Raw genomic sequence first — 13,144 nt, forward strand, 5'->3', positions numbered from 1 at the left:
CACAATGTGTGGTAACAACTATATATAAAAACAGTGACTGATAAAATGAAGCAATTTTGATAACAATGTGAAATTGGAGTCACAAATGACATTTGCAGTCTTGTCAGCCTCAGCAGTCTACTTATTCGTTTTATTTTGGTTGCACAGTAATGAGAAAAATCCTGACACAGCTAAGTAACTAAGAAATATTAAAACACCTCATCTTGCAATCTCAGGATACTCGCCGGTTAAACTTAATCCAAAAACTTGAAAGAGTAGCAGGAAATGTTTGTTTCAAAGTGGAATTATAAATAGTCTCTCAGTGTATGTTATTCATTCTCTCATTATTGCGTAACTGACCATGATGCTGTAACTAGAGACCAAATGCCAGGGTATGGCTGGACATTTGAATGGTGAACGAGTACGGTAGAGGTATACTCCTTTGCACAACTGTACAAGATAGGATAGGTTTGAGTTTTAAAAGGCCAGGGCAGAGCTTTGACCTTCCTAAACAATGATGCATTAATAAGCACATTTAGATGCACAGACATGGCAGGAGGTCTATACAAAAATACTTGATTGGGTAGCACAAAATAATGCATCAGTGGTCTCCAATGTATGAAAATGTATGTGCCCATTTCACTATGTCTGATCTCTTCCTTTCTGTAGCTCAAATGGCATTTTTAAGAAAATGAAAGTGATAAATGCACATGGTTTATAAGAAGTCAACAGTACAGAGTACAGAGGTCCCTGGCCCTTTTCAAACCACTGAATCAGCCAACCCTGAAAGCCACCTCCTGTTTGGTGAGATAATAAATGTCTTTCTTCATGACACCAGTTCGAATAGGATTTTCTCTTACTTGATGCTGAAAGCATCTTAACTTTAGAAGTATTACATTAAGAAATGTGAGCACCAGTGGCCGTAGGCAAAAAAAGGGAATAACACCCAAAAACAGATTCAGAATGTGAGTAGAGCAACACAGCAGCAGGAGCAGCAGCTGAGGGATCTGAGTACATGGCGTACATCCCCCTGGGGACTCCAGCAACTTAGAAGCCACACACACACACACACACACACACACACACTCACGCGTTTATGCTAACAGTATACTATTTTAATGTATTTTACATTGGGCTTCCATAAAAATGTCATTTGACAGTGATTCCCTTGGTAAAATTTTGGCCACTACATTTTAATTTTCAAAACCTCTTCTCTGGGCCGGCCCGGTGACTCAGGCAGTTGGAACTCCGTGCTCCTAACTCCGAAGGCTGCCAGTTCGATTCCCACATGGGCCAGTGGGCTCTCAACCACAAGGTTGCCAGTTCAACTCCTCAAGTCCCGCAAGGGATGGTGGGCTCCGCCCCCTGCAACTAAGATTGAACACGGCACCTTGAACTGAGCTGCCCCTGAGCTCCCGAATGACTCAGTTGGTTGGAGCACAGGCTCCCAACCACAAGGTTGCCAGTTGGATTCCTCGAGTCCCTCAAGGGATGGTGGGCAGCGCCCCCTGCAACTAGCAACAGCAACTGGACCTGCAGCTGAGTTGTGCCCTCTACAACTAAGACTGAAAGGACAACAACTTGACTTGAAAAAAAAGTCCTGGAAGTACACACTGTTCCCCAATAAAGTCCTGTTCCCATTCCCCAATAAAAATCTTTAAAAAAAAAAAAAAAAAAAAAAAAAAAAAAAGCTCTTCTCTGATAATTCCTTTGTGTTTATTATTATTATTATTTTTATAATAGCATCCTGTACCTGTTTCTTAGCTGCAATTTCTTCCAGTTTTCTCTGACAATTCGCTTTTTGAAGTTGGGGTTCCTCTGCATTGAGCATTGTCTGTTCCATGTGTTTATTTTGTTTCTGCCTTTTGTGTCGAAAGCTCTGCTCAAATGTCTGGTGATGCTTGGCTCTACATACAGACTATGAGCCACTCTAAAGCTGAAGGAAAGCTGCGGTAGAGGATGCTATCTAACTGATACAGAGCTTCACCGTAAGTGGGGGATGAACTGGATTTTTCAGTGAAGGACTCACAAATGTCACGATTATTTCCCTAAAGCCATTCAAGTTGTTTTTCTGGTTTTTTTTTAATCTGAAGTCTCCTGCCTGGAGGGTTATAAACTGCTGCCAACTTTCTCAGAGCCAGATGGCTTAAAGCAAGTATGCTAGGGCAGTGTGGGTCTCTGTTCCGTATGCAGGCTTTAATGTACTTCCCTTGCTTCTTCTAGCATCTCCCCAAGTCTGAAACTTTCCCCTGAAAATAAACCTCTAATATCTTATGAGTAAGGGGTGAGAAAGGTTGTTTCTTGTTGTGAGGTGGGGTAGAGACTTGGATGCACCTATTCCATATTTAATCTTCCAACAAAGTCCCATTTTCAGGCCCACACCTCAACTCCACCGTTTGGTGTATCCGGTGTCTCCAATTATTGAGAGTCTAAGGGGCTAATTACCTGCATCTAGAAGGCAGTCCTTTGTGTGGGCGTTGAAGTTTCTGTTTGCTCTCCTTTGTAGTTACTAGCCTCCCAATGCTTTCCACCTTCCAAAATTTGGTTGACATAGCTCATCCACGAATGTCTCCTCTCCTGTTCTCTTTGTCCTTGTCTGTTTACAGCTTTCTTATGCCTTTACTGCCGTTTTAGTATGGTTTCAGGAGAGAATAAAAATAGCACGTGTTTAATTCAACCCTAACAACCAAAAGTCCAGTCTTTTGCGCTGCTGGCTTTGCTTTAGGGCAAACGCAGCTGGAGTAAACTTTACCTTTGTGACCACACTGCCTTTTTATCATTCAGGGCTATTTTCTTATTTAGTCAGTTATTGCTGTATGTCTTACCTTCTCTACAAGGTTGCTCATTCATCTACGTGTCCTCCATTTCTTAGCACCCCACAGCATCTGCCTTATAATCCTCACACCTAAGATGAAATATTTTAAAGAGTTACCTGACTGTTAGTACAAAGGAGCTTACCTCGACAGCTAGACCTTAATTTCACTAGTTCGTCTTGCCACCTTACCCTCTCTTCCCCGTTTCCAGCCTCTTGTAGAACCTCAGAGACCCCTTTCTAAGTGAGCAGTTAGTTGGGAGTCCCCGGGAGGGTGAAGGGAAAGTACTCACATCCTTTTCATCCGTTGCTTATGCTGTTTGGCCCTCCCCACCTTCTGATTCTTTCCTTGGAATGTTATTCCATTCTGCCTAAGGGCACAGGTACTCATTCCTCCTAACACCTCTATAATGAGGATGCCTAATTAGGAACTTCAAGAAAAGGTCCTATTCAAACTGTTGTGACCTTGAGGAAGTTACTTCATCTTTCTAGCCTTCCGCCCTTCATCTGCAGATGGGAATAGGACTTATCTCAAAGGAGTTGTGAGGAACAGATGAGAAACTACACCTAAAGGCCTTAGCGTAGTGCCTGCCCTATAATGCTGTGTTAATTACTGTGCTCGTAGTGATTCCAGAAACTACCCTCCACTCGGGTTCAGTGGGACCGGCTTGTTATGGTGTCTAACGGGAGTACCTGCCTACCACCCACTGTGCCAGTAAGATCTTTGTGTAAACATTGATATCATGTAATCCTCATGACTTTTTGAGTTACAGATGAAGTATCTCTATTTTAAAGATGATGAAACTTAGCCAAGATATCACATGCTAGTAGGTGATGCATTTAAGACTTAAAGCTGTAAGTCTTAAAAAAAAAAAAAAAAAAAAAATCCTGTCTTATGTGGAATAACAGGTGATTTTGCAGAGCACACTGTGGGAGAGCTTTTCTTTTTTTTTTTTTTTTTAACATTTTTTGGGGGGAGGGGAACAGGACTTTATTGGGGAACAGTGTGTACTTCCAGGTTTTTTCCAAGTCAAGTTGTTGTCCTTTCAGTCTTAGTTGTGGAGGGTGCAGCTCAGCTCCAGGTCCAGTTGCTATTGCTAGTTGCAGGGGGCGCAGCCCACCATCCCTTGCGGGACTCGAGTAGTTGAACCGGCAACCTTGTGGTTCAGAGCCCACTGGCCCATGTGGGAATCGAACCGGCAGCCTTTGGAGTTAGGGGCACGGAGCTCCAACCGCCTGAGCCACTGGGCCAGTGGCCGGACCCAAGATTTTCATTTTTTATATACCCTTCTGTAGGTATTTTTTTTTTACCACTCCCATGTATTATTTTCAGTTTTAATTAGTTAATAAATCTCACCAATATACATTAACCCCCACTAAAAATATTAGCTAATAAAAATAGAAACTGTATTATCAATTAAAAAAAAAATCATGGTCTTTAAATTTCTTAGTAGGGGAGTTTTTCACACAAAGCTCACAAATTACTGTTACCTCCTCAGTTACTGTTTTTTTTCTTCCTTCCTATCACAAACATCACATTTACATTGCTCTATGAGTCATCTTTTGCCCATTTTCCTCCACTTACCAATTCTCCTACCTTTTAGTCAGTAACTGTATTTTTTTATACATCAATAGTAGGCATTGAAACATGCTGCAAATAAAAAAGTGCCTAATTCTATCTGCTTTAGCAAGACATTTTTGGGTTATAATTCCTTTACTAGAATATAAAATTATTAAGCATAATACAAGAATACCAGGGATGCCAAAAAATATGTATACAAGTGGACACTTTGGTCAACATTGCTCAAACAGTAGTTCGCCGTAATCAGAAGTGTCTGGACGCTGATGGCAACCACTCTGAGCACCCCTTGTAATTGCAGAAGTCAAACGTGACTTGTATTCATCTTTTGTTATCAGCATATATTGAGTATTACAATTTTAATAGTTTTCCTTTCTTAAAATGTGTATACCTTTTTTTGGCACCCTCTGTATTTTCAAGCAGCAATGTAAAGCAAATTCTAATTAATAAGCTCATCCTTACTTACAGATCTTATGAGTAAGGGATCGTGTTATGTTCCAATACTCTGGTGTTTGTCTCTTTTAGGACTCTGCAAACATTTTCTTGAAGGACCAGGTCGCAAATTTTTAGGCTTTTCAGGCCAAGGGACAAAATCGGGGACTTACATAACCATTTAAAATGTAATCACGTAAAAATGTAAAAACCATTCTTAGCTCACAGGCGGCTGGCCAGATTTGGCTCAAGTTAGTTTACTGATACCTAGTCTACTTGCTAAATTTCCTCCCTTTCTTGCATCATTTGAAAGTATGATTGTCATGCAGTGACTCAGTTCCCGCTCCCCGCACAAGAACGCAGGATATGGTGAGGCCAAAAAGGAACAACAGAGCAACAGATAGGGGAGTCATACCACTATACTCTCGATGGTGGCTGGTCGAGACACAAAAGCAAACGTCCGCCAGAACCCCAACGAGGGGTCCTCCTGCACCCCAGCTTCGCCGGCAGCTGGGCGAGACAAAGGAAGTAGGATCAACACGATCTGCAATCCGCCACCCACGCTTGGTAACCCACCTGCTAGACGCATTCGCCGTCCGCTTCTCTGCCAACCAACCAACCCCACTTGCTAGCTGCAATTCACCGCAATCCGCACCTGCCAGACCAGCCAGGGCAGTTATATCAGTGGCCAATGGCTCACTGGTTACAGCTGATGGCCAACTAGTCACAGCTGATGGCCATCTACTACCTGAGCCAGCACCTTTCCACGTGAGGTCGAGAGCCTGGAAACGACTCTCCTGTCTCTGTTCCCACAATGATGCAATGCCCTTTTCTCAAAAACGTAAGGAGTGACTTTTTCCTGTCTAACGTCAGACTGTCATGACTCAGTTATTTGCACTGTGACAAAAAATACACCCACACAGTTGTTGATGCAGAATTTTTATTTATGTGTTTGATATCTATACAGATATTTCTGTCCTTTATTTGTTTCTGTGTTCTTATTGCACAGCATTAATTCCTAAAGGATGAGGCCTATATCTGCTTAACTCAGTTGGTACACTTTCAGCAGAGCATAAGCATCAAATGGATATCTGACATATTTCAATAATAACAAAACAGAAGAGAAACAATCAAATATAAGTCAACAGGAGACATAAGAAAAAAGCAGATGGAAATACATACAAAAATTCTTATTTTAGAATTATGCGATACGTAATTCACAAAACCTGTCTTTACATTTATATATGAGATTATATTGGTTTTCTTATATAAAGAAAAGGGGAAATTGCAATGAATAATGGAAATAAAAATGCAAAGTCAAGGTATTTTTGGCTCTTGGACTAAAATAATAATGATCAGTGAGGAAAAACGAAAAGTGAAGAGGAATGAAATAGACCACTACTGATTCTTCTGTTCATGTTAAAAAAGAAATTGCCTTTTACTCTTATTTGGATTGATTGGAAATTGGAGTGATGATCTTTTTGGGCTAAAAAACCAATGACATGGCTCATTAAAACGAAAGGGTTACTTCTAACATGGAAGCATAGAAAAAAACATTATAAGCATTTTAAAAAAAAGGTAAAGCACAAAAGGCCCCATTTTGTCTATTGCATCCAAGAAATGGCTTGGAAAACACATTATCCAAATAAGCCAGAAACCTCTAAGTGACACTTTCTGAAAGGATAATAGGGTTAGCCCAGCATTTAGCACAGCAATTGTACGGTTTAAAACACATATTTAATGACAAGTAAACAAACCGATGATCAGAAAAACTGAAGAGTGCCTTTCTGTTTACAATGCGATATTAAAGTGCTGCCTGTGGATATTTTGTAAGTAAAAAGTGTTTGAAGTTTAATTTTTATTTTACAAAATTCGACACCATTAAAATCAACATGATTATTTGCCACTCATCCAATCACTGAGGTAACATTATATTATAAAAATATGTAAAAAATATTCTAGATTCATAATTACCAGATATGCTGATTCCCATATAGCTAGTATAAATTGATTATTAAAAAATAGTTTTGTTTCCTTAAAAACACTTGGTTCATTTACCATTAAATATCTGATAGATACTTGCTATCCTGAAGTACCAAAAAAAAATTACAAATAAAAATGGCACTGTCTACACTTTGGGTTTCTTGTTAGGCGGATCCTGCAGACTGAACTTGGGAATTTCACCAGAAGGAGCATATGGAATTCTCTTTGAAGACACCTTTTTGCCAATTGTTTCAATCTAGGGGGAAAAAAGATTTTAGAAAGAAAACTATTAACAATTATAATACATAAATGTAAAAACTATAATGAAGTATAAGAAAGCCAAGATTATTTTTTCTTTTTAAAAGCAGACAATGTTCCTCAAGTTGTCTCAGTTGCAATGAAATATCTTTGGCTCCTTCCCTATTTTTTATGTTCCTGGAGTCAATGTACATGCCATGTTTCATATTCATATCTAGACACCCTCACTCCTGCCAATCCCAACCCCAGAACCCTTCAGAGTAGAGAATCACATGCCGCCACTGTTTTAGTAGCATGTATGAAAGCAATTAAGAGACTAATTCCAGTTAATTCACATGCTCTCCTATACTCTATTCTCATGTCCACTTTCCTTATTCCAAAAAACTTGCAAAAGCTGTAATAACAGTTTTTAGGAGGTCAGACTTCAGAGTCTGAAAGGCCCCAGTTGGAATCCTGACTGGTAATTGCTATGTTAGCTAAACTCTCTAGGTCTTTCTTCTTTGTTTGTATTAATTCCACCTGCCTCAAAGGGTTGTGGTTAAGGATTAAAGTATTCAGCACGGTGTTTTGCATACAAGTCAGCCTTCAATAAATAATTTTTATTTTTTATTTTGCCGATTACATTTTACACTGTTTTTATATATCCAAAATCATCGATCTTATCTTTAGACACTGCTTCTTTAATAGCCATAAGTTTATCTCCTCTCTACAGCAGAGATAAATATACATGCAATTTTCTTAAATGTCTTTTGAATTAAAAATATTTAATTCTGACTTGTACCACACCACAAAGGAAGGGTTTCTGCTTTGTGTTAATTGATTGTCTTAGTTAATGACATCTATTAATAAAGTCTGGTTTTTTTCGTGATTCCATTGCTAATTGCTTTTTTCATCCTTACTAGGGAAAGTTAACATATAAGAACTCAAACTCAGTTTAAATGTATACCTCTTTATATAGCTTCTCCCTTAGATGCGTAGAACAGGAATAAGAGAAAATTTACCTATGCCTTGCAAATACTTTTTAAAAAGTAAATTTCTGAGTTAAGTCCTGACTGGGAAAAGTCATGTTGTTATTCACTGAAGAGGGTTGGGCCAGAAGAACCGCCAAGGCCCTTGGTGGAGTATTAACAGACAAGGATGCCATGTGACGCTTGGTGCAAGTGAATCTCTCAGGAATGAGAAATGGACACTGAATTCTAAATAAGAAGGCTCTTCAGCAAGTCGGTGACAGTTTCAGAGAAGCAGATATTCTGAACAGTAGGTGAGGCCTTATTGTGCTTCCAGGACAGCTGGCGCTGAGCAGACGCGCACGGCCGGCTCTGAACACCGCCTGTCTGCTCTGCTGGAGGACCACGCGGACAGCAACCCCCTGGCACATTCTTTATACTCCCTAACCTCCCCCTGAGCCTCCCACCCCCATACATACTGCTGGGAGGAAACAGAAAGTAGCTCCTTCTTAATAATACTTTTGGGACCCCTGGTAGAACTGAAATAGATGCAACATATAAACGTACTATTCTAGGCAGAGGTTCTGTCAGTTCTCGAAGCATTCCATAATTAATTGATAAACTTTGAATGAGAAGAGGGCCAGTACCACTGAAGTTTCCATTACGCATTTTGCAGTTTTCACCACATTTGTACAGGAATAAAAGCCCAGGCCTCTAAGGGGGGCAGTGTGCTGCAAACAGTTCAGTATAGCAGGCTCGTGCTCCAGTAAAAAACTTTGTTTAGTATTTTCTTACTTGATCTTTATATGAGATAAGGCAGGGCACATTCTGTCCCTATATGATAGGCAACTGATGACTTCCCAGGTACTATGTAAGGGAGACAAACACTGAATGACCTTTAGATCACAAATTTAGGGAGGGAGTGGAAGACTTACAAAAATCCCATAGAGACTTCCCAGAGAACTGATCCACAACCATGTTGCCTCAGAGTCATGTTATTGCTAAATGAGCAAATATTAAAATTCTAAAACACAAAGCCATTAAAAAGCACATGACCAAACAAATAAAACCAAACCAGCCCAGGATCATGATTACCTGAAAGCCAATGGTTTGTAGTTCATTGTGGAGCCCGTCCAGGACACGTCGTCCATCAAAGATAAAGGCTGGCTTCAGCATTTTTTTGTGAATACGTTCATAATCTAACTCCTAACAAAGATAGATCCAAAGGAATAATTAGAACATCTACATGAGCACATACTCAACCCCAACTGATACTAGAACACCTCTAAAACTTTCCTTAATACCATTTCTGTCGCCTCACCTTAAACATGTCCCACTCGGTGCAAATAACAACAGCATGGGCGCCATCACATGCTTCATACGGATCCTTAGAAATGGTCACGAGTCTGGACACTGTAACAACAGCAGCAACAAAAAACTGTCAATAGGAAAGGAGTTATTTGAAATTATGTATTTTTAACATTAGGATTGCAGGTGGGCTTGAAGGTCTGAATGAAATGGAATAGTCTGGCTGAAGTGTCACTGAGAGTGATGATGTGGGGCCTGGAGCACCCCCAATCTTACCCCAGAAGCATCTCCTTGGAACCTCTAGAGCTTTTTAGAATATGTAGGAAATATCGTTAAAGTAACTACATCACTTCAATTCAAAGCTGACAAAGGAATGCCTAAGAGTTTGATTTTAGACAAATGAGGTTGAAAACAGGGCCTGCCAATGATGTAATAAAAGCTGAACCAACAAAGGTTTCTGGAAAACAAACAAGTTTTGGGGCCTATACTCAAAGTCACTCATAAGACTCAAGGCCTTACCTTGGTCATCCTCTGAAACTCCTGGATGAGAAAGATCCACAACTATTTGTTCCCTTGGTACTTTTGGATCATATATATGGAGGTGTGCACCTTCATCCATCAAATATTTGCTAACGTATATACTAGAAGATTCTCTGAAGAAGAAAAAAATCAGTATTACTAAGCTGTTTAAATGGCATATACTCTAATACCTTAGAGGTTTAATATATAGGTACGATCCTATTTCTTGTGAGATTATGGATGTTTATTTTTATTCTTTATAGTATATATATTTCACACACACACATCCACCAATCAAACAGGATAAGATATGGAATTAACACACTCAACTCGGCTGAAACATTTTAAAGAACTGATACCTTGTATCACCAGTGTCCTTTTTGAATGCAAACCCCAAAATCGCTATCTTCTTATCAGTCACTGTATTAAACAGACTGTCTATAATCCGGGAAGCAAATCTTCTTCTCTGGTAGTCATTTATGTCTATGACCTGAAATTACATGTACAATTATGCAATGATTAGTTAAAAGAAGTGAAGCTTGTGCCATACATTGCTCAGATTTGTATCATGAGTACTACTGTATGAATCCAAGCCTTATAAATTAATGAGGCAAAGATTAACCAACCTCTATAGTATCTACAGATTAAAAAAAAATTTATCCCCCACGTAAAGTCATACTAAAAATTTTAATGTTCCTATGGCTTATCTTTCCATGCTTCAGGCTGGGATGGATGTAAAAACGGGGAACACGCTAAGTTTCAACCCCATTTGAGGTCCAGCTCCGAAGCCAGCCTAAATAAGGTACGCAGAAAACAGTGTTCTCCTTAGACAACTTCTCCGAACCCTGTGGAAGCAAGACTGTAAGCAATCAAATCCCAAAGTACTCCCTCATATGCTTACCCTCACCCCTCACCAAAATTGAGTGTGAATCGAAAGTGGACAAAGAATAGTCAAACAATATACAGAGAGTTACAGTTGCCTCTTGATGAACCATAACACCATGAAAATTTGGCAGTTTTTAACTAAATGTTCAGTAAAAGTATCTGATCACCTGTCTGTTACTCTTCTAAGAGTTTATAAACAAGACTTCATATTGGTGGCTAGATGAATATAAGGAAAGAGACTTTTTTGTGTGTGTTTTTTTAAAGATTCTAAGCTAGGGCCTATATCAAACCCTGGGAACTTGGGAAATGAGCCCAAAGTATTGGAAAATCAAGCCTTTACCTGCATTTTTCCCACAATGGACAGTAAGATAAAGCCATCCTGATGGATTGAGTGAAACAAACTTAAAAGCGTACATTTCCATTAAAAAAACATGCATTTCCTTACATTTCCACCCAGTGCTGAAATCTGAAAAATTATAAACTTGAGGGGAAAATATTGGGGAAAGGTATATACACTGGCTGGTGTCTTGGACAAATCACTTAACATCTCTAAGTTTCAACTTCCTCACCATGGGGGATGATGTTAGTGATGAGGACTAAAATGAACACTAAGCAAAGGACTTAAAAGAGTCCCTGGCACAGAGTAAGCCCTCAATAAATGTTAACTCTATTTCCAGTTTTGGAAAGGTTTTTTAATTTTAGCTCTGTGACTCTCAGAGGGACAAGACAAACATCAACACATGCAAACCACTTGAAATCATTATAGGTTCTTCCTGTATTTTGATTTTAATGCCTTTCAAGATATAGAAGAATTATAATTTAGAATACGTTCTTGCTTTACTGTGGGAACAAGTTTAGTTATAAAATTAGAAGAAATACTGGTTTATCGGTTTATCAGAAACTTCCATTACAGTTGATTAGCAAAAAAGACAAATTAAAAATATAGAAACCCAATAATAAACCTAAAATTAAATATTGCATATAATAATAGTTGAGTTCCTGGAATAAATAAATCCTATCAAAAATATTTCACAGAAAAAGGGTAACATGTTTTATTTAGACGTTAATCATCAGTTGTTGACTATAAAGCTTAATACCTGCTGCCAATAATGAGCTACTTCAGGCAGATTCAGGGCCTCACAGAGATAAACCAAATTCAGAACATCTTTTTGAAAGCAGCTCCCACCAAAACCTAAAGAAAAAGAAAATGACAATATTTTCATTTAGGAGCCACACAACCGAATCACGTGACAAATTTCTGTCACACTAAATCAGAAGACCTATGCTAGGATTTTTAATACTAAAATTCAGATATTGGAAAATGAATGGGTTTATAAATTGTGTGAAATTTGCAAGCAACTAATCAATTCTATAAAGAAATCTCAAATAATTTTTTAGCTAAAGTTTTATTATAGCTATATTTTCTATTTTTTTCTTCACTCATCTGGTATCATTGCCCCACATATCTAACTCTAGCACCAGGCTGGCAAACCTTTATAAGCCAGATAATAAATATTTTAATCTTTGTGGGTCATACAGTCTCTGGCACAACTCTTCAACTCTGCCTTTGTAGTTCAAAAACCATCATAGACAATATATAATCAAATAGGCACCGCTATGTTCCAATAAAACTTTATTTACAAAAACAAGCTGTGCGCACCCGTTCTAGTGCAACACAGTATACCGTGAAGGTTGGCATGGGCTCGGGAGTCAGAAATAACTAGCCACTCAATAGTTGTATGACTCTGAGAAAGTTGCAAAATTTTCCCTGATCCTCAATCATCTCCATAAAGGCACCTTCATAACAGGTTACAAAGATTAATATAGAGATATATAAAGTGCTGATGCAGAACGTGGTATATAATATGCCTTTAGTAAATAGTTGCTATTTTTATTAAATGGTAGCTAGAAGAAAATATCAAAAAGATAGAAGAGGCCAGGGAAAGCACTATTAGGAAATGGCGTAAGGCCGAAGTGCAGGACAGGTTGCCTATGGCCCTATAAAAGGTTCTATTTACTTTTATATCAACCTTATTAACATATCAAATAATACAGTCAGTTTTTATTATACTCGGTAGTTATGTCCTACAAAATTGCCACAAACACTGAATTAGCAAATGCTGAAGCACTGCTCCTAGGTAAAGTGCAGTCAGGTTCCTGTAGTTTCTGGTCACATTTTCATCAACCAGTCAATACATAACCTTGTTTTATGTGTTTCTATTTATAGACACCTTATTTAATATGTATTGTTAGTTCCTTAAGAGTAAATTCACAGTCAACAGCACTATAACTTGTACCTGAATGAAGCTTATCTAATCATATACATTTTCTCCCTAAGGCACAGCACAGCTTTCTGGCACTTCAGAACACTAGATAGAACTTCATCAATATACTTGGGGGCCATTGTAAACAGTGAGATCACCAACAAAAAGCACAAAATGT

General features: G+C 38.7%; 1 protein-coding gene across 1 annotated transcript in view; it reads right to left on the reverse strand.

The window, feature by feature from the left end:
* Nucleotides 1-5,725: 5,725 nt before the first annotated feature.
* UGDH (UDP-glucose 6-dehydrogenase) overlaps nucleotides 5,726-13,144 on the reverse strand; it is a 30,065-nt gene continuing 22,646 nt past the window's right edge. The window contains exons 7-12 of the mRNA XM_074324572.1: nucleotides 11,800-11,894; nucleotides 10,177-10,307; nucleotides 9,818-9,951; nucleotides 9,312-9,403; nucleotides 9,086-9,196; nucleotides 5,726-7,041 (exon numbers count right to left, since the gene is read on the reverse strand). Coding sequence (XP_074180673.1) covers nucleotides 6,931-7,041; nucleotides 9,086-9,196; nucleotides 9,312-9,403; nucleotides 9,818-9,951; nucleotides 10,177-10,307; nucleotides 11,800-11,894 — 674 coding nt within the window. The 3' untranslated portion in view covers nucleotides 5,726-6,930. The remainder of the gene's footprint in view (nucleotides 7,042-9,085; nucleotides 9,197-9,311; nucleotides 9,404-9,817; nucleotides 9,952-10,176; nucleotides 10,308-11,799; nucleotides 11,895-13,144) is intronic.

Source organism: Rhinolophus sinicus, linkage group LG02, assembly GCF_036562045.2.
Source record: "Rhinolophus sinicus isolate RSC01 linkage group LG02, ASM3656204v1, whole genome shotgun sequence".
Classification (NCBI taxonomy): Eukaryota; Metazoa; Chordata; class Mammalia; order Chiroptera; family Rhinolophidae; genus Rhinolophus; species Rhinolophus sinicus.